Source organism: Oncorhynchus keta, chromosome 35 (assembly GCF_023373465.1).
Source record: "Oncorhynchus keta strain PuntledgeMale-10-30-2019 chromosome 35, Oket_V2, whole genome shotgun sequence".
NCBI classification, from domain to species: Eukaryota; Metazoa; Chordata; class Actinopteri; order Salmoniformes; family Salmonidae; genus Oncorhynchus; species Oncorhynchus keta.
This window is the reverse complement of record NC_068455.1, coordinates 3,480,118-3,507,888: the sequence shown is the minus strand read 5'-3', so window position 1 is coordinate 3,507,888 and position 27,771 is coordinate 3,480,118. Positions and strand designations below refer to the sequence as shown.

General features: G+C 45.8%; 1 protein-coding gene across 1 annotated transcript in view; it reads left to right on the top strand.

Annotated features, from left to right (window-relative positions):
- The window catches only part of LOC118382566 (dynactin subunit 1-like), a 266,523-nt gene that overhangs the window by 47,787 nt on the left and 190,965 nt on the right, over positions 1 to 27,771 (top strand). The window contains 3 exon segments of the mRNA XM_052495983.1: positions 11,792 to 11,809; positions 18,707 to 18,727; positions 19,513 to 19,698. Coding sequence (XP_052351943.1) covers positions 11,792 to 11,809; positions 18,707 to 18,727; positions 19,513 to 19,698 — 225 coding nt within the window.

The window sequence follows — 27,771 nt, the reverse complement described above, 5'->3', positions numbered from 1 at the left end:
CTACCTCTTCTCTCCTCCTTATGGCCATCTCTCCATCTACCCCCCTCTCCTCCTTATGGCCATCCCTCCATCTACCTCCTCTCTCCTCCTTATGGCCATCCCTCCATCTACCCCCCCTCTCCTCCTTATGGCCATCCCTCCATCTACCTCTTCTCTCCTCCTTATGGCCATCCCTCCATCTACCTCTTCTCTCCTCCTTATGGCCATCCCTCCATCTACCTCTTCTCTCCTCCTTATGGCCATCCCTCCATCTACCTCCTCTCTCCTCCTTACGGCCATCCCTCCATCTACCTCTTCTCTCCTCCTTATGGCCATCCCTCCATCTACCTCCTCTCTCCTCCTTATGGCCATCCCTCCATCTACCTCTTCTCTCCTCCTTATGGCCATCCCTCCATCTACCTCTTCTCTCCTCCTTATGGCCATCCCTCCATCTACCTCTTCTCTCCTCCCTATGGCCATCCCTCCATCTACCTCTTCTCTCCTCCTTACGGCCATCCCTCCATCTACCTCTTCTCTCCTCCTTATGGCCATCCCTCCATCTACCTCTTCTCTCCTCCTTATGGCCATCCCTCCATCTACCTCCTCTCTCCTCCTTATGGCCATCCCTCCATCTACCTCCTCTCTCCTCCTTATGGCCATCCCTCCATCTCCATCTACCTCTCTCTCCTCCTTATGGCCATCCCTCCATCTACCTCTTCTCTCCTCCTTATGGCCATCCCTCCATCTACCTCTTCTCTCCTCCTTATGGCCATCCCTCCATCTACCTCTTCTCTCCTCCTTATGGCCATCCCTCCATCTACCTCTTCTCTCCTCCTTATGGCCATCCCTCCATCTACCTCTTCTCTCCTCCTTATGGCCATCCCTCCATCTACCTCCTCTCTCCTCCTTATGGCCATCCCTCCATCTACCTCTTCTCTCCTCCCTCAGTCTGTCCCCTAATTCATCCCCCTCTCTTCCTTATGGCCATCTCTCCATCTACCTCCTCTCTCCTCCTTATGGCCATCCCTCCATCTACCTCTTCTCTCCTCCTTATGGCCATCCCTCCATCTACCTCTTCTCTCCTCCTTATGGCCATCCCTCCATCTACCTCCTCTCTCCTCCTTATGGCCATCCCTCCATCTACCTCTTCTCTCCTCCTTATGGCCATCCCTCCATCTACCTCTTCTCTCCTCCTTATGGCCATCCCTCCATCTACCTCCTCTCTCCTCCTTATGGCCATCCCTCCATCTACCTCTTCTCTCCTCCTTATGGCCATCCCTCCATCTACCTCTTCTCTCCTCCTTATGGCCATCCCTCCATCTACCTCTTCTCCTCCATGAGACAGAGACTCTTGGTGTTATTACATTTTTAATGGGAACAGATTTCCCCCCTGGTAATGGATCTACAGACTACAGTCTGTTCTGGCCCAGTAACCTAGACAATACACACCCAGACTTCAGTCTGTTCTGGCCCAGTAACCCAGACATCAGTCTGCTCCAGTAACCTAGACAAGACACACCCAGACTTCAGTCTGTTCTGGCCCAGTAACCTAGACACACCCAGACTTCAGTCTGTTCTGGCCCAGTAACCTAGACACACCCAGACTTCAGTCTGTTCTGGCCCAGTAACCTAGACAAGACACACCCAGACTTCAGTCTGTTCTGGCCCAGTAACCTAGACACACCCAGACTTCAGTCTGTTCTGGCCCAGTAACCTAGACTAGACACACCCAGACTTCAGTCTGTTCTGGTCCAGTAACCTAGACTAGACACACCCAGACTACAGACTGTTCTGGGTCAGTAACCTAGACTAGACACACCCAGACTACAGACTGTTCTGGCCCAGTAACCTAGACTAGATACACCCAGACTTCAGTCTGTTCTGGCCCAGTAACCTAGACTAGACACACCCAGACTACAGACTGTTCTGGCCCAGTAACCTAGACTAGACACACCCAGACTACAGACTGTTCTGGCCCAGTAACCTAGACTAGATACACCCAGACTTCAGTCTGTTCTGGCCCAGTAACCTAGACTAGACACACCCAGACTACAGACTGTTCTGGGTCAGTAACCTAGACTAGACACACCCAGACTACAGTCTGTTCTGGCCCAGTAACCTAGACTAGACACACCCAGACTTCAGTCTGCTCCAGTAACCTAGACTAGACACACCCAGACTACAGACTGTTCTGGCCCAGTAACCTAGACACACCCAGACTTCAGTCTGTTCTGGCCCAGTAACCTAGACTAGACACACCCAGACTTCAGTCTGCTCCAGTAACCTAGACTAGACACACCCAGACTACAGACTGTTCTGGCCCAGTAACCTAGACTAGACACACCCAGACTTCAGTCTGTTCTGGCCCAGTAACCTAGACTAGACAGACCCAGACATCAGTCTGTTCTGGCCCAGTAACCTAGACTAGAAACACCCAGACAGCCTGATTCTATACTATTGGACAGCCTGATTCTATACTATTGGACAGCCTGATTCTATACTATTGGACAGCCTGATTCTTTACTATTGGACAGCCTGATTCTATACTATTGGACAGCCTGATTCTTTACTATTGGACAGCCTGATTCTATACTATTGGACAGCCTGATTCTTTACTATTGGACAGCCTGATTCTATACTATTGGACAGCCTGATTCTTTACTATTGGACAGCCTGATTCTATACTATTGGACAGCCTGATTCTATACTATTGGACAGCCTGATTCTTTACTATTGGACAGCCTGATTCTTTACTATTGGACAGCCTGATTCTATACTATTGGACAGCCTGATTCTATACTATTGGACAGCCTGATTCTATACTATTGGACAGCCTGATTCTATACTATTGGACAGCCTGATTCTATACTATTGGACAGCCTGATTTTTACTATTGGACAGCCTGATTCTATACTATTGGACAGCCTGATTCTATACTATTGGACAGCCTGATTCTATACTATTGGACAGCCTGATTCTTTACTATTGGACAGCCTGATGCTATACTATTGGACAGCCTGATTCTATACTATTGGACAGCCTGATTCTATACTATTGGACAGCCTGATTCTTTACTATTGGACAGCCTGATTCTTTACTATTGGACAGCCTGATGCTATACTATTGGACAGCCTGATTCTATACTATTGGACAGCCTGATTCTTTACTATTGGACAGCCTGATTCCAAAACATTTGTATTTATTTGATATTAAACTCAGAGTATTTTGGTACAGAGGGTCGGTAATAACTAGTTACTGGTACAGAGAGTGGGTAATAACTAGTTACTAGTACATAGAGTGGGTAATATCTAGTTACTAGTACATAGGGTCAGTAATAACTAGTTACTGGTACAGTTAGTGGGTAATATCTAGTTACTGGTACAGAGAGTGGGTAATATCTAGTTACTGGTACAGTTAGTGGGTAATAACTAGTTACTGGTACATAGGGTAGGTAATAACTAGTTACTGGTACAAAGGGTCGGTAATAACTAGTTACTGGTACAGAGGGTAGGTAATAACTAGTTACTGGTACATAGGGTAGGTAATAACTAGTTACTGGTACAGTTAGTGGATAATAACTAGTTACTGGTACATAGGGTAGGTAATAACTAGTTACTGGTACAAAGGGTTGGTAATAACTAGTCACTGGTACAGAGGGTAGGTAATAACTAGTTACTGGTACATAGGGTAGGTAATAACTAGTTACTGGTACAGTTAGTGGGTAATATCTAGTTACTGGTACAGAGGGTTGGTAATATCTAGTTACTGGTACATAGGGTAGGTAATAACTAGTTACTGGTACAGTTAGTGGGTAATAACTAGTTACTGGTACAAAGGGTCGGTAATAACTAGTCACTGGTACAGAGGGTAGGTAATAACTAGTTACTGGTACATAGGGTAGGTAATATCTAGTTACTGGTACAGTTAGTGGGTAATATCTAGTTACTGGTACAGAGGGTTGGTAATATCTAGTTACTGGTACAGAGAGTGGGTAATAACTAGTTACTGGTACAGAGAGTCGGTAATAACTAGTTACTGGTACAGAGAGTGGGTAATAACTAGTTACTGGTACAGAGAGTGGGTAATAACTAGTTACTGGTACAGAGAGTGGGTAATATCTAGTTACTGGTACAGAGAGTGGGTAATAACTAGTTACTGGTACAGAGAGTGGGTAATATCTAGTTACTGGTACAGAGAGTGGGTAATAACTAGTTACTGGTACAGAGAGTGGGTAATATCTAGTTACTGGTACATAGGGTCAGTAATAACTAGTTACAGGTACAGAGAGTCGGTAATATCTAGTTACTGGTACAGTTAGTGGATAATAACTAGTTACTGGTACATAGGGTAGGTAATAACTAGTTACTGGTACAAAGGGTCGGTAATAACTAGTTACTGATACAGAGGGTCGGTAATAACTAGTTACTGGTACAGAGAGTGGGTAATAACTAGTCACTAGTACAGAGAGTGGGTAATATCTAGTTACTGGTACAGAGGGTGGGTAATAACTAGTTACTGGTACAGAGAGTGGGTAATAACTAGTTACTGGTACAGAGAGTGGGTAATAACTAGTTACTGGTACAGAGAGTGGGTAATAACTAGTTACTGGTACAGAGAGTGGGTAATAACTAGTTACTGGTACAGAGAGTGGGTAATATCTAGTTACTGGTACAGAGAGTGGGTAATAACTAGTTACTAGTACAGAGAGTGGGTAATATCTAGTTACTGGTACATAGGGTCAGTAATAACTAGTTACTGGTACATAGGGTCGGTAATAACTAGTTACTGGTACAGACGGTCGGTAATAACTAGTTACTGGTACAGAGAGTGGGTAATAACTAGTCACTATTACAGAGAGTGGGTAATATCTAGTTACTGGTACATAGGGTCGGTAATAACTAGTTACTGGTACATAGGGTCGGTAATAACTAGTTACAGGTACAGAGAGTCGGTAATATCTAGTTACTGGTACAGTTAGTGGATAATAACTAGTTACTGGTACATAGGGTAGGTAATAACTAGTTACTGGTACAAAGGGTCGGTAATAACTAGTTACTGATACAGAGGGTCGGTAATAACTAGTTACTGGTACAGAGAGTGGGTAATAACTAGTCACTAGTACAGAGAGTGGGTAAAGCATCTTATCAGTCGGCCCCACAAGAACAGCTATTCACTGGCCTCTTATCAGTCGGCCCCACGAGAACAGCTATTCACTGGCCATTTATCAGTCGGCCCCACAAGAACAGCTATTCACTGGCCCTCCTGAAGCATCTTATCAGTCGGCCCCACAAGAACAGCTATTCACTGGCCCTGCTGAAGCATCTTATCAGTCGGCCCCACAAGAACAGCTATTCACTGGCCCTGCTGAAGCATCTTATCAGTCGGCCCCACAAGAACAGCTATTCACTGGCCCTCCTGAAGCATCTTATCAGTCGGCCCCACAAGAACAGCTATTCACTGGCCCTCCTGAAGCATCTTATCAGTCGGCCCCACAAGAACAGCTATTCACTGGCCCTCCTGAAGCATCTTATCAGTCGGCCCCACAAGAACAGCTATTCACTGGCCCTCCTGAAGCATCTTATCAGTCGGCCCCACAAGAACAGCTATTCACTGGCCTTTATCAGTCGGCCCCACAAGAACAGCTATTCACTGGCCTCCTGAAGCATCTTATCAGTCGGCCCCACAAGAACAGCTATTCACTGGCCCTCCTGAAGCATCTTATCAGTCGGCCCCACAAGAACAGCTATTCACTGGCCCGCCTGAAGCATCTTATCAGTCGGCCCCACAAGAACAGCTATTCACTGGCCTTTATCAGTCGGCCCCGCAAGAACAGCTATTCACTGGCGCCGCTTCAGGCTGAGGAGTAAAGTTCACACATCCCTATGTGCTACATGTTGCTAGGATACAGGAGAGACTGGCATCAACTTACCCCTCCTCTACCCTCCCTTCCATACATCACCTTACCCCTCCTCTACCCTCCCTTCAACACATCACCTTACCCCTCCTCTACCCTCCCTTCAACACATCACCTTACCCCTCCTCTACCCTCCCTTCAATACATCACCTTACCCCTCCTCTGCCCTCCCTTCAGTACATCACCTTACCCCTCCTCTACCCTCCCTTCAACACATCACCTTACCCCTCCTCTACCTCCCTTCAGTACATCAACGTACCCCTCCTCTACCCTCCCTTCCATACATCACCTTACTCCTCCTCTACCCTCCCTTCAATACATCACCTTACCCTCCTCTACCCTCCCTTCAGTACATCACCTTACCCTCCTCTACCCTCCCTTCAACACAGCACCTTACCCCTCCTCTACCCTCCCTTCAGTACATCACCTTACCCCTCCTCTACCCTCCCTTCAGTACATCACCTTACCCCTCCTCTACCCTCCCTTCCATTCATCACCTTACCCCTCCTCTACCCTCCCTTCAGTACATCACCTTACCCCTCCTCTACCCTCCCTTCCATTCATCACCTTACTCCTCCTCTACCCTCCCTTCAACACATCACCTTACCCCTCCTCTACCCTCCCTTCAGTACATCACCTTACCCCTCCTCTACCCTCCCTTCAGTACATCACCTTACCCCTCCTCTACCCTCCCTTCCATTCATCACCTTACCCCTCCTCTACCCTCCCTTCAGTACATCACCTTACCCCTCCTCTACCCTCCCTTCAGTACATCACCTTACCCCTCCTCTACCCTCCCTTCAACACAGCACCTTACCCCTCCTCTACCCTCCCTTCCATTCATCACCTTACCCCTCCTCTACCCTCCCTTCAGTACATCACCTTACCCCTCCTCTACCCTCCCTTCAGACATCACCTTCCCCTCCTCTACCCTCCCTTCCATACATCACCTTACCCCTCCTCTACCCTCCCTTCAACACATCACCTTACCCCTCCTCTACCCTCCCTTCAGTACATCAACGTACCCCTCCTCTACCCTCCCTTCCATTCATCACCTTACTCCTCCTCTACCCTCCCTTCAATACATCACCTTACCCCTCCTCTACCCTCCCTTCCATAGATCACCTTACCCCTCCTCTACCCTCCCTTCAATACATCACCTTACCCCTCCTCTACCCTCCCTTCAGTACATCACCTTACCCCTCCTCTACCCTCCCTTCAGTACATCACCTTACCCCTCCTCTACCCTCCCTTCCATACATCACCTTACCCCTCCTCTACCCTCCCTTCAACACATCACCTTACCCCTCCTCTACCCTCCCTTCAGTACATCACCTTACCCCTCCTCTACCCTCCCTTCCATACATCACCTTACCCCTCCTCTACCCTCCCTTCAATACATCACCTTACCCCTCCTCTACCCTCCCTTCAATACATCACCTTACCCCTCCTCTACCCTCCCTTCAGTACATCACCTTACCCCTCCTCTACCCTCCCTTCCATACATCACCTTACCCCTCCTCTACCCTCCCTTCCATACATCACCTTACCCCTCCTCTACCCTCCCTTCAGTACATCACCTTACCCCTCCTCTACCCTCCCTTCAAACATCACCTTACCCCTCCTCTACCCTCCTTCAGTACATCAACGTACCCCTCCTCTACCCTCCCTTCCATTCATCACCTTACCCCTCCTCTACCCTCCCTTCAGTACATCAACGTGCCCCTCCTCTACCCTCCTTCCATTCATCACCTTACTCCTCCTCTACCCTCCCTTCAGTACATCACCTTACCCCTCCTCTACCCTCCCTTCAACACAGCACCTTACCCCTCCTCTACCCTCCTTCAGTACATCACCTTACCCCTCCTCTACCCTCCCTTCAATACATCACCTTACCCCTCCTCTACCCTCCCTTCAACACATCACCTTACCCCTCCTCTACCCTCCCTTCAAGAACAGCACCTTACCCCTTCTCTACCCTCCCTTCCATACATCTTACCCCTCCTCTACCCTCCCTTCAACACATCACCTTACCCCTCCTCTACCCTCCCTTCAGTACATCACCTTACCCCTCCTCTACCCTCCTTCCATAGATCACCTTACCCCTCCTCTACCCTCCCTTCAGTACATCACCTTACCCCTCCTCTGCCCTCCCTTCCATAGATCACCTACCCCTCCTCTACCCTCCTTCAGTACATCTTACCCCTCCTCTACCCTCCCTTCAGTACATCACCTACCCCTCCTCTACCCTCCCTTCCATTCATCACCTTACCCCTCCTCTACCCTCCCTTCCATACATCACCTTACTCCTCCTCTACCCTCCCTTCAATACATCACCTTACCCCTCCTCTACCCTCCCTTCAGTACATCACCTTACCCCTCCTCTACCCTCCCTTCAACACAGCACCTTACCCCTCCTCTACCCTCCCTTCCATACATCACCTTACCCCTCCTCTACCCTCCCTTCAACACATCACCTTACCCCTCCTCTACCCTCCCTTCAGTACATCACCTTACCCCTCCTCTACCCTCCCTTCAGACATCACCTATACCCCTCTCTACCCTCCCTTCCATACATCACCTTACCCCTCCTCTACCCTCCCTTCCATTCATCACCTTACTCCTCCTCTACCCTCTCTTCAGTACATCAACGTGCCCCTCCTCTACCCTCCCTTCCATACATCACCTTACCCCTCCTCTACCCTCCCTTCAGTACATCACCTTACCCCTCCTCTACCCTCCCTTCAACACATCACCTTACCCCTCCTCTACCCTCCCTTCAGTACATCAACGTACCCCTCCTCTACCCTCCTTCCATTCATCACCTTACTCCTCCTCTACCCTCCCTTCAATACATCACCTTACCCCTCCTCTACCCTCCCTTCCATTCATCATCTTACCCCTCCTCTACCCTCCCTTCAGTACATCAACGTACCCCTCCTCTACCCTCCCTTCCATTCATCACCTTACTCCTCCTCTACCCTCCCTTCAATACATCACCTTACCCCTCCTCTACCCTCCCTTCAGTACATCACCTTACCCCTCCTCTACCCTCCCTTCAACACAGCACCTTACCCCTCCTCTACCCTCCCTTCAGTACATCACCTTACCCCTCCTCTACCCTCCCTTCAATACATCACCTTACCCCTCCTCTACCCTCCCTTCAACACATCACCTTACCCCTCCTCTACCCTCCCTTCAACACAGCACCTTACCCCTCCTCTACCCTCCCTTCCATACATCAGAACCCTCCCTTCAACACATCACCTTACCCCTCCTCTACCCTCCCTTCAACACATCACCTTACCCCTCCTCTACCCTCCCTTCAGTACATCACCTTACCCCTCCTCTACCCTCCCTTCCATAGATCACCTTACTCCTCCTCTACCCTCCCTTCAATACATCACCTTACCACTCCTCTACCCTCCCTTCAGTACATCACCTTACCCCTCCTCTACCCTCCCTTCAACACAGCACCTTACCCCTCCTCTACCCTCCCTTCCATACATCACCTTACCCCTCCTCTACCCTCCCTTCAACACATCACCTTACCCCTCCTCTACCCTCCCTTCAGTACATCACCTTACCCCTCCTCTACCCTCCCTTCCATACATCACCTTACCCCTCCTCTACCCTCCCTTCCATACATCACCTTACCCCTCCTCTACCCTCCCTTCAATACATCACCTTACCCCTCCTCTACCCTCCCTTCAGTACATCACCTTACCCCTCCTCTACCCTCCCTTCAACACAGCACCTTACCCCTCCTCTACCCTCCCTTCCATTCATCACCTTACCCCTCCTCTACCCTCCCTTCAGTACATCACCTTACCCCTCCTCTACCCTCCCTTCAGTACATCACCTTACCCCTCCTCTACCCTCCCTTCAGTACATCACCTTACCCCTCCTCTACCCTCCCTTCCATTCATCACCTTACCCCTCCTCTACCCTCCCTTCAGTACATCACCTTACCCCTCCTCTACCCTCCCTTCAGTACATCACCTTACCCCTCCTCTACCCTCCCTTCCATACATCACCTTACCCCTCCTCTACCCTCCCTTCAGTACATCACCTTACCCCTCCTCTACCCTCCCTTCCATAGATCACCTTACCCCTCCTCTACCCTCCCTTCAACACAGCACCTTACCCCTCCTCTACCCTCCCTTCCATACATCACCTTACCCTCCTCTACCCTCCCTTCAACACAGCACCTTACCCCTCCTCACCCTCCCTTCCATACATCACCTTACCCCTCCTCTACCCTCCCTTCAGTACATCACCTTACCCCTCCTCTACCCTCCCTTCCATAGATCACCTTACCCCTCCTCTACCCTCCCTTCAATACATCACCTTACCCCTCCTCTACCCTCCCTTCCATACATCACCTTACCCCTCCTCTACCCTCCCTTCAGTACATCACCTTACCCCTCCTCTACCCTCCCTTCAGTACATCACCTTCCCCCTCCTCTACCCTCCCTTCAGTACATCACCTTACCCCTCCTCTACTCTCCCTTCAGTACATCACCTTACCCCTCCTCTACCCTCCCTCTGCTCATTTTATTTGTCTTTATTTGTCTTTCTTCTCCCTCTCCTCTCCACATCGCTCCTCCCTCCCCTCTCCACATCTCTCCTACCTCCCCTCTCTCCCCCTCTCTCCACATCGCTCCTCCCTCCCCTCTCTCCAGCTCTCTCCTCCCCCTCTCCCCAGCTCTCTCCTCCCTCCCCTCTCTCCACCTCCCTCCTCCTGCTCTCCAGCTCTCCTCCCTCCCCTCTCTCCACCTCCCTCCTCCTGCTCTCCAGCTCTCTCCTCCCTCCCCTCTCTCCACCTCCCTCCTCCTGCTCTCCAGCTCTCTCCTCCCTCCCCTCTCTCCACCTCCCTCCTCCTGCTCTCCAGCTCTCTCCTCCCTCCCCTCTCTCCATCTCCCTCTCCTGCTCTTCACCTCTCTCCTCCCTCCCCCTCTCACGAACTCACTCCTCCCACTTCTCTGCCCATCTGTCTGGGAGGGGGGCAGAGTAATGATGTAATGTACGAGCAGGGTAGTGGTTGGCAGATCACCATGAACACAAGAGAAGAGAGAAAGAGAGACACAGAGAGCAGGAGAGAGAAAGAGAGAGAAAGGGAGGGACCGAGTACAGGAGAGAGAAAGGGGAAGATTGAGAGTGAGTGAGATAGAGAAAAGGAGGGACACAGAGCAGGAGAGCGATAGAGCGAGCCGGAGAGGGGAGGTTTCTCTGTGTGAACAGAACAGAGAGGTGGATGGTGAACAGAACAGCGTTTGCCTTTTTCATCACAGTAGGATGCCAGATCAGAGAGAGAGAGAATTAATCAGACAGAGAAGAGGGAAGGTCTGACGAAGGAAACTATACAATCTGGCAACCCTGCAGAGCAGAGTCGAGCATTGTGATTATACGACTGGCAACCCAACCCTGTATCACGGATGGAACAGAAAGGACTAAACAGAAAGGTTTATAGAGGGGCTGGCTGCGAGAAACAAAAAGGAGTCTGATCTGCGGCCATTTGCACAGGCTACAGCTTCCTTCCCTGTCTGAGCTGAACTGAGCTGCTACTGCCTGCTGTCTGTTGGCTGTCTGTCTGCCTACCTCACTGACTGGCCGTCTGACCGTCTGTGTCTATCTGTCTGTCTGTCTGTCTGTCTGTCCGTCTGTGTGCTCTCACAATGTGTAACTGAGTATCTCTCATCCTAGTGTGTGTGTGTGTGTGTGTGTGTGTGTGTGTGTGTGTGTGTGTGTGTGTGTGTGTGTGTGTGTGTGTGTGTGTGTGTGTGTGTGTGTGTGTGTGTGTGTGTGTGTGTGTGTGTGTGTGTGTGTGTGTGTGTGTGTGTGACCGTGTGTGTGACCGTGTGTGTGTCTTCTTCTCTTGCCAATATGATGAGACAGACTCCTGCCCCCAGGAAGGTACAGAGCACCATCTGATGATGTTTATTATGGGATGTTGTTGTCATCTTTTAGTTGGTAAATTTGTGTTAACGGAGCTGTGATCTAGATTGGTGCTTAATCCATGCCTCATTGCATTAGGGGATTATGTAAACGTGTCTGCTTGATATCGTTGTTGTATAATTATCTGCCTATGTAGAATATAGCTCCTTGGTTATGTTACCAGCTCATTAGAATATGGTAACAGCTCATTAGAATATGTTACCGGCTCATTAGAATATGTTACCGGCTCATTAGAATATGTTACCAGCTCATTAGAATATGCTACCAGCTCATTAGAATATGTTACCAGCTCATTAGAATGTGTTAACAGTTCATTAGAATATGTTAACAGTGCATTAGAATATGTTACCAGCTCATTAGAATATGTTAACAGCTCATTAGAATGGGTTAACAGCTCATTAGAATATGTTAACAGCTCATTAGAATATGTTAACAGCTCATTGGAATATGTTAACAGTGCATTCGAATATGTTACCAGCTCATTAGAATATGTTAACAGCTCATGAATTAGTTCAGATTGATTGGGTGTTTGGATCAATGCCAGTCTATTCAGGAAGTACACTAACATTTCAGTGCTTCAATGCTTTTCAATGAGCAAAATGTGTAATTACAATTTGGTTAACTTTCTGAATTGACGAGAGTTGAAATGGAATTGACCTCAACCCCGATGCCTTGTTATCTTGCTGTAATGCCCCTATCTGGTACAGTTCACACATCATACAGGCGTCCACTGTTTACATGGAAGCCTGAGTCATTTAGTCATTACATCTAATTCAGACGGACTTCCAGTGACTTACAGACGGTCTTATAACAGACCAATTTTACATACCATAATAAGACCTAGCTGTTTTACATACCATAATAAGACCTAGCTGTTTTACAAGAGTTGTTCTACATACCATAATAAGACCTAGCTGTTCTACAATAGTTGTTCTACATACCAGTCCATAATAAGACCTAGCTGTTTTACATACCAGTCCATAATAAGACCGAGCTGTTTTACATACCAGTTCATAATAAGACCGAGCTGTTTTACATACCAGTCCATAATAAGACCTAGCTGTTCTACATACCAGTCCATAATAACACCTAGCTGTTTTACATACCATAATAAGACCTAGCTGTTCTACATACCAGTCCATAATAACACCTAGTTGTTTTACATACCATAATAACACCTAGCTGTTCTACATACCAGTCCATAATAAGACCTAGCTGTTCTACATACCAGTCCATAATAAGACCTAGCTGTTTTACATACCATAATAAGACCTAGCTGTTTTACATACCAGTCCATAATAACACCTAGCTGTTCTACATACCAGTCCATAATAAGACCTAGCTGTTCTACAAGAGTTGTTTTACATACCATAATAAGACCTAGCTGTTCTACAAGAGTGGTTTTACATACCAGTCCATAATAAGACCTAGCTGTTTTACATACCATAATAAGACCTAGCTGTTCTACATACCAGTCCATAATAAGACCTAGCTGTTTTACAAGAGTTGTTCTACATACCATAATAAGACCTAGCTGTTCTACAATAGTTGTTCTACATACCAGTCCATAATAAGACCTAGTTGTTTTACAAGAGTTGTTCTACATACCAGTCCATAATAAGACCTAGCTGTTCTACATACCAGTCCATAATAAGACCTAGCTGTTTTACATACCATAATAAGACCTAGCTGTTCTACATACCATAATAAGACCTAGCTGTTTTACATACCAGTCCATAATAAGACCTAGCTGTTTTACATACCAGTCCATAATAAGACCGAGCTGTTTTACATACCATAATAAGACCTAGCTGTTTTACATACCATAATAACACCTAGCTGTTCTACATACCATAATAACACCTAGCTGTTCTACATACCAGTCCATAATAACACCTAGCTGTTTTACATACCAGTCCATAATAAGCCCTAGCTGTTCTACATACAGGTCCATAATAACACCTAGCTGTTCTACATACCAGTCCATAATAACACCGAGCTGTTCTACATACCAGTCCATAATAAGACCTAGCTGTTTTACATACCATAATAAGACCTAGCTGTTTTACATACCAGTGCATAGTAAGACCGAGCTGTTTTACATACCAGTCCATAATAAGACCGAGCTGTTTTACATACCAGTCCATAATAAGACCTAGCTGTTCTACATACCAGTCCATAATAAGACCTAGCTGTTTTACATACCATAATAAGACCTAGCTGTTTTACATACCAGTCCATAATAAGACCGAGCTGTTTTACATACCAGTCCATAATAAGACCTAGCTGTTTTACATACCATAATAAGACCTAGCTGTTTTACATACCAGTCCATAATAAGACCGAGCTGTTTTACATACCAGTCCATAATAAGACCGAGCTGTTTTACATACCAGTCCATAATAAGACCGAGCTGTTTTACATACCAGTCCATAATAAGACCGAGCTGTTTTACATACCAGTCCATAATAAGACCGAGCTGTTTTACATACCAGTCCATAATAAGACCTAGCTGTTTTACATACCAGTCCATAATAAGACCTAGCTGTTTTACATACCAGTCCATAATAAGACCTAGTTGTTTTACATACCATAATAAGACCTAGCTGTTTTACATACCAGTCCATAATAAGACCTAGTTGTTTTACATACCATAATAACACCTAGCTGTTCTACATACCAGTCCATAATAAGACCTAGCTGTTCTACATACCAGTCCATAATAAGACCTAGCTGTTTTACATACCATAATAAGACCTAGCTGTTTTACATACCAGTCTATAATAAGACCGAGCTGTTTTACATACCAGTCCATAATAAGACCTAGTTGTTTTACATACCAGTCCATAATAAGACCTAGATGTTCTACATACCAGTCCATAATAACACCTAGCTGTTTTACATACCAGTCCATAATAAGCCCTAGCTGTTCTACATACAGGTCCATAATAACACCTAGCTGTTTTACATACCAGTCCATAATAAGACCTAGCTGTTCTACATACCAGTCCATAATAAGACCTAGCTGTTCTACATACCATAATAACACCTAGCTGTTCTACATACCAGTCCATAATAACACCTAGCTGTTCTACATACCAGTCCATAATAACACCTAGCTGTTCTACATACCAGTCCATAATAACACCTAGCTGTTCTACATACCAGTCCATAATAACACCTAGCTGTTCTACAAGAGTTGTTTTACATACCATAATAAGACCTAGCTGTTTTACATACCATAATAAGACCTAGCTGTTTTACATACCAGTCCATAATAACACCTAGCTGTTCTACATACCAGTCCATAATAAGACCTAGCTGTTTTACATACCAGTCCATAATAAGACCTAGGTGTTTTACATACCATAATAAGACCTAGCTGTTTTACATACCAGTCCATAATAAGACCTAGTTGTTTTACATACCATAATAAGACCTAGTTGTTTTACATACCAGTCCATAATAAGACCTAGCTGTTCTACATACCAGTCCATAATAAGACCTAGTTGTTCTACATACCAGTCCATAATACGACCTAGTTGTTTTACATTCCAGTCCATAATAAGACCTAGCTGTTCTACATACCAGTCCATAATAAGACCTAGCTGTTCTACATACCAGTCCATAATACGACCTAGTTGTTTTACATACCAGTCCATAATAAGACCTAGCTGTTCTACATACCAGTCCATAATAAGACCTAGCTGTTCTACATACCAGTCCATAATAAGACCTAGTTGTTCTACATACCAATCCATAATACGACCTAGTTGTTTTACATACCAGTCCATAATAAGACCTAGCTGTTCTACATACCAGTCCATAATAAGACCTAGCTGTTCTACATACCAGTCCATAATACGACCTAGTTGTTTTACATACCAGTCCATAATAAGACCTAGCTGTTCTACATACCAGTCCATAATAAGACCTAGCTGTTCTACATACCAGTCCATAATAAGACCTAGTTGTTCTACATACCAGTCCATAATAACACCTAGCTGTTTTACATACCATAATAAGACCTAGCGGTTCTACAATAGTTGTTGAACCCTTTTGGGTTCCGTGAGGATCCCTTTCAACAGAGTGTTTCTACTTGGAACTAAAAAGGGTTCAACCTGGAACCAAAACCTGGAACCAAAAGAGTTCTACCTGGAACCAAAAGAGTTCTACCTGGAACCAAAAGAGTTCTACCTGGAACCAAAAGAGTTCTACCTGGAACCCAAATTAGTTCTACCTGGAACCAAAATTAGTTCTACCTGGAACCAAAAGAGTTCTACCTGGAACCAAAAGAGTTCTACCTGGAACCAAAAAGGGTTCTCCTATTGTGACATCCGAAGAACCCCTTTTTTTGTAGCAGTGTAGTGATCTAACTAAATCCCATCGGTGGGGTCAGAGGAGTGAGGGTTACGGTTCACTCCCTCTTGTCTGTATCAGACATGTTGTTTACCCCTACAGACACAATGCAGTCATTTATCAGAAAGATGCTGGTGGTACCAGTCATTTATCATAGTCTCTGTCTCTTTGTCTCACTGAGGTTGAACTATGTGTGGCCAGAGACCAACGACACAGAGGCTTTCAGGAGGAATGTTAGAACAAGAGGCACTCTAGCTCAGCGAACAATCGCCAAGAAAACAATCAGTGTGGTGTCCTGTGATCCTGCTATAACATGTTCATCATGCTATAACCTGCTATAACCTGTTCATTCTGCTATAACCTGTTCATCATGCTATAACCTGCTATAACCTGTTCATCATGCTATAACCTGTTCATCATGCTATATAACCTGTTCATCCTGCTATAACCTGTTCATCCTGCTATAACCTGTTCATCATGCTTTGTGGTCCTTCTGTAGCTCAGTTGGTAGAGCATGCTATAACCTGCTATAACCTGTTCATCATGCTATAACCTGTTCATCATGCTATAACCTGTTCATCCTGCTATAACCTGCTATAACCTGTTCATCATGCTATATAACCTGTTCATCCTGCTATAACCTGTTCATCCTGCTATAACCTGCTATAACCTGTTCATCATGCTATAACCTGTTCATCCTGCTATAACCTGTTCATCATGCTATAACCTGTTCATCCTGCTATAACCTGCTATAACCTGTTCATCATGCTATAACCTGCTATAACCTGTTCATCCTGCTATAACCTGTTCATCATGCTATAACACTGTTCATCATGCTATAACCTGCTATAACCTGTTCATCATGCTATAACCTGCTATAACCTGTTCATCCTGCTATAACCTGTTCATCATGCTATAACCTGTTCATCCTGCTATAACCTGTTCATCATGCTATAACCTGTTCATCATGCTATAACCTGCTATAACCTGTTCATCATGCTATAACCTGCTATAACCTGTTCATCATGCTATAACCTGCTATAACCTGTTCATCATGCTATAACCTGTTCATCCTGCTATAACCTGCTATAACCTGTTCATCATGCTATAACCTGTTCATCCTGCTATAACCTGCTATAACCTGTTCATCATGCTATAACCTGTTCATCCTGCTATAACCTGCTATAACCTGTTCATCATGCTATAACCTGCTATAACCTGTTCATCCTGCTATAACCTGTTCATCATGCTATAACAATGTTCATCATGCTATAACCTGCTATAACCAGTTCATCATGCTATAACCTGTTCATCATGCTATAACCTGCTATAACCTGTTCATCATGCTATAACCTGTTCAATTGTCTTGCGGTGGAGACATTTGTAGAACCACTCAGAAGGTGATGAACGGCAGTGTTATGCTTCAGACAACATGTGATGTGGTTGTCTGACTTCCTGTCTTGTCCTCATCAGCTGATCTGACTGTACTGATGTTATACCTGGTTTCAGCATGCCACTAACCCTTCTGTTGGTGCTTTTTCTCCTCTCTCTTCCTGTCTCTTCCTCTCCTCTCCTCTCTCTTCCTGTCTTTAACTCTCCTAACCTCTCTTATATCTTCCTCTCCTAACCTCTCCTCTCTCTTCCTGTCTTTAACTCTCCTAACCTCTCGTATATCTTCCTCCCCTAATCTCTCCTCTCTTCCTCTCCTAATCTCTCCTATCTCTTCCTCTCCTAACCTCTCCTCCTCTTCCTCTCCTAACCTCTCCTCCTCTTCCTCTCCTCTCTCTTCCTCTCCTATCTCTTCCTGTCTCTTCCTCTCCTCTCTCTTCTTCTCCTAACCTCTCCTCCTCTTCCTCTCCTAACCTTTCCTCTCTCTTCCTCTCCTAACCTCCCCTCTCTCTTCCTCTCCTAACCTCTCCTCTCTCTTCTTCTCCTAACCTCTCCTCTCTCTTCCTCTCCTAACCTCTCCTCTCTCTTCCTCTCCTAACCTCTCCTCTCTCTTCCTCTCCTCTGTCTTCTTCTCCTAACCTCTCCTCTCTCTTCTTCTCCTAACCTCTCCTCTCTCTTCCTCTCCTCTGTCTTCTCTAACCTCTCCTCTCTCTTCTTCTCCTTTCCTCTCCTCTCTCTTCCTCTCCTAACCTTTCCTCTCTCTTCCTCTCCTAATCTCTCCTCTCTCTTCCTCTCCTAACCTCTCCTCTCTCTTCTTCTCCTAACCTCTCCTCTCTCTTCTTCTCCTAACCTCTCCTCTCTCTTCCTCTCCTCTCTCTTCTTCTCCTTTCCTCTCCTCTCTCTTCCTCTCCTCTCTCTTCCTCTCCTCTCTCTTCCTCTCCTAACCTCTCCTCTCTCTTCTTCTCCTAACCTCTCCTCTCTCTTCCTCTCCTAACCTCTCCTCTCTCTTCCTCTCCTAACCTCTCCTCTCTCTCTCTTCCTCTCTTGTTCTCTCCTCTCTCTTCCTGTCTTCTCCTCTCCTCTCTTGTCCTCTCCACTGCTCTTCAGACTACGGCCAGAAGGCCCAAGGTGAGCCCAATCTTCTACAGAGGCATTTTGTTCCTTATATTCTTGAGTGAACTCAGTTTATTTTTCAAACGTTTATCTTTCTTTTTATTCTTTATATATATATATATATATATATATATATATATATATATATATGTTTTTCTTCACACTCATAACTAATATTTTTATTACATAGGTCTGTATTAATCCATATGTCTTCTGGTGAATGTCAGAAGCTTTGCCAGACATTACATTTTCTATACCAAATTTCACAGTGATGTGTTTGTCTGGTCCCCAGTGTCTAACCCCTTTCTGGGGACATGATGGTCTAACCTTCATCTCTCTCCTCCTCTCTTTCTCTCCTCTCTACTCCTCTCTCTCTCCCTTTCCTCCTCCTCTCTTTCTCTCCTCTCTACTCCTCTCTCTCTCCCTTTCCTCCTCCTCTCTCTCTCTCTCTCCTCTCTCCTCTCTCTCCCTTTCCTCCTCTCTCTCTCTCTCTATCGCCCTCCCTCCTCTCTCTCTCTCTCTCTCTCTCCTCTCTCTCTCCTTTCCTCCTCTCTCTATCTCTCCCTCCTCTTTCTCTCTCTCTCTCTCTCTCTCTCCCTTTTTCTTCCTCTCTGTCCTCTCTCTCCCTTTCCTCTTCTCTTTCTCTCTCTCTCCCTTTCTCCCGCTCTCTCCTCTCTCCTCGTCTCTCCCCCTCTCTCCTCGTGTCTCTCTCTCCCTTTCTTCCTCTCTCTCCTCTCTCTCTCTCTCTCTCTCTCTCTCTCTCTCTCTTCCTCTCTCTCTCTTCCTCTCTCCCCCTCCAGCCCAGCCGTCCTGCGGGAACCGGAGCCTCCAAGGCGGGGCCCTCTGGGTCTGTGTCTGCCTCGGCTGGAGAGATGAGCAGCAGCGAGCCTTCCACCCCGGCACAGACCCCCCTGGGGGCCCCCATCATCCCCTCACCCGGGGGGCTCCTCTCCCCTTCAGCCCCCCCACCTCCACTCCCCAGCAAGGTACAGTGGATGACTAACTGTACTGTATGGCCCACTGTGATACTGGAGTGATGTAATACCCTCAGGTGTAATGACACAGTAAACACAAGCTGTTCTCCCTCATTTAGTCACCTGTTAACAGGTGTACTGTCTTGGGTTAGACGTGTACAATATATAGTAAGCCATGTAAAAAACCCATGTAAATATAATTTTACCCCATTTTTTTCTCCATAATTTCATGGAGAACCCAGAAGCTCTGGTGGCACTGCGATGCCTTAGACCACTGCGCCACCCGGGAGGCTATAGCAAATAGCTATAAAGATTCTGTATGTTTTTAAAGGCTCATTTGATCTGGTGTCTAAGGTGTCTAAGTGTGTAAATGTTAGCTATACTCAAGAGTTCGGATTTTAATGTGCCCCATTTCATCGCGGGAGGATTTGAATAAATATTTAACGTGTATAATGGCCACCAGGGGGCGGCTGGGAGCAGTGTTTTTTAAGGCTACAGTATAACAACGCGCTACTGTATTTAGTGCGCTGTGGTCTGAGCAGCACGATCGGAGCTTCAATCGTCCTCATAACATCAAGTATCAAGTATTCTCACGTTGCTGGTTTGCTGTTGCATCGTTGTGGACATGACAGCATGTTTGCAAACGGGGGAATAAAACCACCTGTTTAAAAATGACGAATAGCCAGATTAGTTTCTCTGTGTAACTACTATTACATTACAACTGCTGTTTTGGGATTCATCCACACACATTTCACGCCCGTGCATATTATAAAATGACACCGATGTTCATGATTCTTTTTTTCGTTGATAACTAATATCGAAAGGTTCATACTAAATGAGGTTAATACTAAATACTAAATGACTAAACTAAATTAGAACGCTACTTCTTCCTCATGTAAACTAAATGCATTGGATACAAGACAAATAGTGTCATGTGATGAAGGATAACTTGTCCAATATAATTATATATATATTATATATATGTATATCAAACAAGAACGTACACTATCGTTCAAAAGTTTGGGGTCATTTAGAAAATGTCCTTTTTTTAAAAAAGAAAAGCCTTGTTTTTTGTCCATTTAATAACAACATCAAATGGATCAGAAATACAGACATTGTTAATGTTGTAAATAACTTTTGTAGCTGGAAACGGCAGATTTTTTAAAATGGAATATTAAAAATATCTAGACGACATTGAATGTTCCTGAGTGGTCAAGTTACAGGTTTGACTTAAATCTGCTTGAAAATCTATGGCAAGACTTAAAACTGAATGTCTAGCAGTGATCAACAACCAACTTGACAGAGCTTGAAGAATTTTAAGAATAATATGCAAATATTGTACAATCCAGGTGTGGAAAGCTCTTAGTGACTTACCCAGAAAGACTCACAGCTCTTAGAGACTTACCCAGAAAGACACACAGCTCTTAGTGACTTACCCAGAAAGACTCACAGCTCTTAGAGACTTACCCAGAAAGCCTCACAGCTCTTAGAGACTTACCCAGAAAGACTCACAGCTCTTAGTGACTTACCCAGAAAGACTCACAGCTCTTAGAGACTTACCCAGAAAGCCTCACAGCTCTTAGAGACTTACCCAGAAAGACTCACAGCTCTTAGAGACTTACCCAGAAAGACTCACAGCTCTTAGAGACTTACCCAGAAAGACTCACAGCTCTTAGAGACTTACCCAGAAAGACTCACAGCTCTTAGTGACTTACCCAGAAAGCCTCACAGCTCTTAGAGACTTACCCAGAAAGACTCACAGCTCTTAGAGACTTACCCAGAAAGACTCACAGCTCTTAGAGACTTACCCAGAAAGACTCACAGCTCTTAGAGACTTACCCAGAAAGACCCACAGCTCTTAGAGACTTACCCAGAAAGACTCACAGCTCATAGTGACTTACCCAGAAAGACTCAGAGCTCTTAGAGACTTACCCAGAAAGACTCACAGCTCTTAGTGACTTACCCAGAAAGCCTCACAGCTCTTAGTGACTTACCCAGAAAGCCTCACAGCTCTTAGAGACTTACCCAGAAAGCCTCACAGCTCTTAGAGACTTACCCAGAAAGACTCACAGCTCTTCGTGACTTACCCAGAAATAATATAATAATAATAATAATAATAATATATGCCATTTAGCTGACGCTTTTATCCAAAGCGACTTACAGTCATGTGTGCATACATTCTACGTATGGGTGGTCCCGGGAATCGAACCCACTACCCTGGCGTTACAAGCGCCATGCTCTACCAACTGAGCCACAGAAGGACCATGAAATACTCACAGCTCTTAGAGACTTACCCAGAAAGCCTCACAGCTCTTAGAGACTTACCTAGAAAGACTCACAGCTCTTAGAGACTTACCCAGAAAGACTCACAGCTCTTAGAGACTTACCCAGAAAGCATCACAGATCTTAGAGACTTACCCATAAAGACTCACAGCTCTTAGAGACCTACCCAGAGGCTTACCCAGAAAGACTCACAGCTCTTAGTGACTTACCCAGAAAGCCTCACAGCTCTTAGTGACTTACCCAGAAAGCCTCACAGCTCTTAGAGACTTACCCAGAAAGCCTCACAGCTCTTAGAGACTTACCCAGAAAGACTCACAGCTCTTAGTGACTTACCCAGAAAGCCTCACAGCTCTTAGAGACTTACCCAGAAAGACTCACAGCTCTTAGTGACTTACCCTGAAAGACCCACAGCTCTTAGTGACTTACCCAGAAAGACTCGCAGATCTTAGTGACTTACCCAGAAAGACTTACAGCTCTTAGAGACTTACCCAGAAAGCCTCACAGCTCTTAGAGACTTACCCAGAAAGACTCACAGCTCTTCGTGACTTACCCAGAAATAATATAATAATAATAATAATAATAATATATGCCATTTAGCTGACGCTTTTATCCAAAGCGACTTACAGTCATGTGTGCATACATTCTACGTATGGGTGGTCCCGGGAATCGAACCCACTACCCTGGCGTTACAAGCGCCATGCTCTACCAACTGAGCCACAGAAGGACCATGAAAGACTCACAGCTCTTAGAGACTTACCCAGAAAGCCTCACAGCTCTTAGAGACTTACCTAGAAAGAATCACAGCTCTTAGAGACTTACCCAGAAAGACTCACAGCTCTTAGAGACTTACCCAGAAAGCATCACAGATCTTAGAGACTTACCCATAAAGACTCACAGCTCTTAGAGACCTACCCAGAGGCTTACCCAGAAAGACTCACAGCTCTTAGTGACTTACCCAGAAAGCCTCACAGCTCTTAGTGACTTACCCAGAAAGCCTCACAGCTCTTAGAGACTTACCCAGAAAGCCTCACAGCTCTTAGAGACTTACCCAGAAAGACTCACAGCTCTTAGTGACTTACCCAGAAAGACTCACAGCTCTTAGAGACTTACCCAGAAAGACTCACAGCTCTTAGAGACTTACCCAGAAAGCATCACAGATCTTAGAGACTTACCCATAAAGACTCACAGCTCTTAGAGACCTACCCAGACTTACCCAGAAAGACTCACAGCTCTTAGTGACTTACCCAGAAAGCCTCACAGCTCTTAGTGACTTACCCAGAAAGCCTCACAGCTCTTAGAGACTTACCCAGAAAGCCTCACAGCTCTTAGAGACTTACCCAGAAAGACTCACAGCTCTTAGTGACTTACCCAGAAAGACTCACAGCTCTTAGAGACTTACCCAGAAAGACTCACAGCTCTTAGAGACTTACCCAGAAAGCATCACAGATCTTAGAGACTTACCCATAAAGACTCACAGCTCTTAGAGACCTACCCAGAGGCTTACCCAGAAAGACTCACAGCTCTTAGTGACTTACCCAGAAAGCCTCACAGCTCTTAGAGACTTACCCAGAAAGCCTCACAGCTCTTAGAGACTTACCTAGAAAGACTCACAGCTCTTAGAGACTTACCCAGAAAGACTCACAGCTCTTAGAGACTTACCCAGAAAGCATCACAGATCTTAGAGACTTACCCATAAAGACTCACAGCTCTTAGAGACCTACCCAGAGCTCTTACCCAGAAAGACTCACAGCTCTTAGTGACTTACCCAGAAAGACTCACAGCTCTTAGTGACTTACCCAGAAAGCCTCACAGCTCTTAGTGACTTACCCAGAAAGACTCACAGCTCTTAGAGACTTACCCAGAAAGACTCACAGCTCTTAGTGACTTACCCAGAAAGACTCACAGCTCTTAGAGACTTACCCAGAAAGACTCACAGCTCTTAGAGACTTACCCAGAAAGACTCACAGCTCTTAGAGACTTACCCAGAAAGACTCACAGCTCTTAGTGACTTACCCAGAAAGCCTCACAGCTCTTAGAGACTTACAGCTCTTAGAAAGACTCACAGCTCTTAGAGACTTACCCAGAAAGCCTCAGAGCTCTTAGAGACTTACAGCTCTTGAGAAAAGACTCACAGCTCTTAGAGACTTACCCAGAAAGACCTTAGTGACTTACAGAAAGCTCACAGCTCTTAGTGACTTACCCAGAAAGACTCACAGCTCTTAGAGACTTACAGCTCTTAGACTTACAGCCAGAAAGACTCACAGCTCTTAGTGACTTACCCAGAAAGACTCACAGCTCTTAGAGACTTACCCAGAAAGACTCACAGCTCTTAGAGACTTACCCAGAAAGACTCACAGCTCTTAGTGACTTACCCAGAAAGACTCACAGCTCTTAGTGACTTACCCAGAAAGACTCACAGCTCTTAGTGACTTACAGCTCTTAGTGACTTACCCAGAAAGCCTCACAGCTCTTAGAGAGAAAGACTCACAGCTCTTAGTGACTTACCCAGAAAGCCTCACAGCTCTTAGAGACTTACAGCTCTTAGAAAAGACTCACAGCTCTTAGAGACTCACAGCTCTTAGAGAAAGACTCACAGCTCTTAGTGACTTACCCAGAAAGACTCACAGCTCTTAGAGACTTACAGAAAGCTCTTAGAAAAGACCCACAGCTCTTAGTGACTTACCCAGAAAGACTCACAGCTCTTAGTGACTTACCCAGAAAGACTCACAGCTCTTAGTGACTTACCCAGAAAGACCTCACAGCTCTTAGTGACTTACCCAGAAAGCCTCACAGCTCTTAGAGACTTACAGAAAGCCAGAAAGCCTCACAGCTCTTAGAGACTTACCCAGAAAGACTCACAGCTCTTAGTGACTTACCCAGAAAGACCTCACAGCTCTTAGAGACTTACCCAGAAAGACTCACAGCTCTTAGAGACTTACCCAGAAAGACTCACAGCTCTTAGAGACTTACCCAGAAAGACTCACAGCTCTTAGTGACTTACCCAGAAAGACTCACAGCTCTTAGTGACTTACAGCTCTTAGTGACTTACCCAAAACCTCACAGCTCTTAGTGACTTACCCAGAAAGACTCACAGCTCTTAGAGACTTACCCAGAAAGACTCACAGCTCTTAGAGACTTACCCAGAAAGCCTCACAGCTCTTCTTACAGAAAGACTTACCCAGAAAGACTCACAGCTCTTAGTGACTTACCCAGAAAGACTCACAGCTCTTAGAGACTTACCCAGAAAGCAGCTCATAGCAGAAAGACTTACAGCTCTGACTTACCCAGAAAGACTCACAGCTCTTAGAGACTTACCCAGAAAGACTCACAGCTCTTAGAGACTTACCCAGAAAGCCTCACAGCTCTTAGTGACTTACCCAGAAAGACTCACAGCTCTTAGTGACTTACCCAGAAAGACTCACAGCTCTTAGAGACTTACCCAGAAAGCATCACAGAAAGAGCTCTTAGAGACTTACCCATAAAGACTCCTCACAGCTCTTAGAGACCTCACAGCTCTTAGAGACTTACCCAGAAAGACTCACAGCTCTTAGTGACTTACCCAGAAAGCCTCACAGCTCTTAGTGACTTACCCAGAAAGCCTCACAGCTCTTAGAGACTTACCCAGAAAGCCTCACAGCTCTTAGAGACTTACCCAGAAAGACCCACAGCTCTTAGTGACTTACCCAGAAAAAGACACACAGCTCTTAGAGACTTACCCAGAAAGCCTCACAGCTCTTAGTGACTTACCCAGAAAGACACACAGCTCTTAGAGACTTACCCAGAAAGCCTCACAGCTCTTAGAGACTTACCCAGAAAGCCTCACAGATCTTACTGACTTACCCAGAAAGACACACAGCTCCAGAAAGACCTCACAGCTCTTAGTGACTTACCCAGAAAGACTCACAGCTCTTAGAAAGACTTAGAGACTTACCCAGAAAGACTCACAGCTCTTACTGACTTACCCAGAAAGACTCACAGCTCTTAGAGACTTACCCAGAAAGACTCACAGCTCTTAGAGACTTACCCAGAAAGACTCACAGCTCTTAGTGACTTACCCATAAGTGAGCCTCACAGCTCTTAGTGACTTACCCAGAAAGCCTCACAGCTCTTAGTGACTTACCCAGAAAGACACACAGCTCTTAGAGACTTACCCAGAAAGCCTCACAGCTCTTAGAGACTTACCCAGAAAGCCTCACAGATCTTACTGACTTACCCAGAAAGACTCACAGCTGACTTACCCAGAAAGACTCACAGCTCTTAGTGACTTACCCAGAAAGACTCACAGCTCTTAGAGACTTACCCAGAAAGCCTCATAGCTCTTACTGACTTACCCAGAAAGACTCACAGCTCTTAGAGACTTACCCAGAAAGACTCACAGCTCTTAGAGACTTACCCAGAAAGCCTCACAGCTCTTAGAGACTTACCCAGAAAGACTCACAGCTCTTAGTGACTTACCCAGAAAGACTCACAGCTCTTAGAGACTTACCCAGAAAGCATCACAGATCTTAGAGACTTACCCATAAAGACTCCTCACAGCTCTTAGAGACCTACCCAGAGGCTTACCCAGAAAGACTCACAGCTCTTAGAGACCTACCCAGAAAGCCTCACAGCTCTTAGAGACCTACCCAGAAAGCCTCACAGCTCTTAGAGACCTACCCAGAAAGCCTCACAGCTCTTAGAGACCTACCCAGAAAGCCTCACAGCTCTTAGAGACCTACCCAGAAAGCCTCACAGCTCTTAGAGACCTACCCAGAAAGCCTCACAGCTCTTAGAGACTTACCCAGAAAGCCTCACAGCTCTTAGAGACTTACCCAGAAAGCCTCACAGCTCTTAGAGACCTACCCAGAAAGCCTCACAGATCTTAGAGACTTACCCATAAAGACTCACAGCTCTTAGAGACCTACTCAGAGGCTTACCCAGAAAGACTCACAGCTCTTAGTGACTTACCCAGAAAGCCTCACAGCTCTTAGAGACTTGACTTACCCAGAAAGACCCACAGCTCTTAGTGACTTACCCAGAAAGACTCACAGCTCTTAGAGACTTACCCAGAAAAAGCCTCAGAGCTCTTAGTGACTTACCCAGAAAGACTCACAGCTCTTAGTGACTTACCCAGAAAGACTCACAGCTCTTAGAGACTTACCCAGAAAGACTCACAGCTCTTAGTGACTTACCCAGAAAGACTCACAGCTCTTAGAGACAGAAAGACTCACAGCTCTTAGTGACTTACCCAGAAAGCCTCACAGCTCTTAGTGACTTACCCAGCTCTTAGTGACTTACCCAGAAAGACCCACAGCTCTTATTGACTTACCCAGAAAGCCTCACAGCTCTTAGTGACTTACCCAGAAAGACTCACAGCTCTTTAAGACTTACCCAGAAAGACTCACAGCTCTTAGTGACTTACCCAGAAAGACTCACAGCTCTTAGAGACTTACAGCTCTTAGAAAAGACTCACAGCTCTTAGAGACTTACCTAGAAAGACTCACAGCTCTTAGAGACTTACAGCTCTTAGAAAAGACCCACAGCTCTTAGAGACTTACCCAGAAAGCCTCACAGCTCTTAGAGACTTACCCAGAAAGACTCACAGCTCTTAGTGACTTACCCAGAAAGACCTCACAGCTCTTAGAGACTTACCCAGAAAGACTCACAGCTCTTAGTGACTTACCCAGAAAGCCTCACAGCTCTTAGTGACTTACCCTGAAAGACCCACAGCTCTTAGTGACTTACCCAAAAGCCTCACAGCTCTTAGAGACTTACCCAGAAAGCCTCAACGCTCTTAGAGACTTACCCAGAAAGACTCACAGC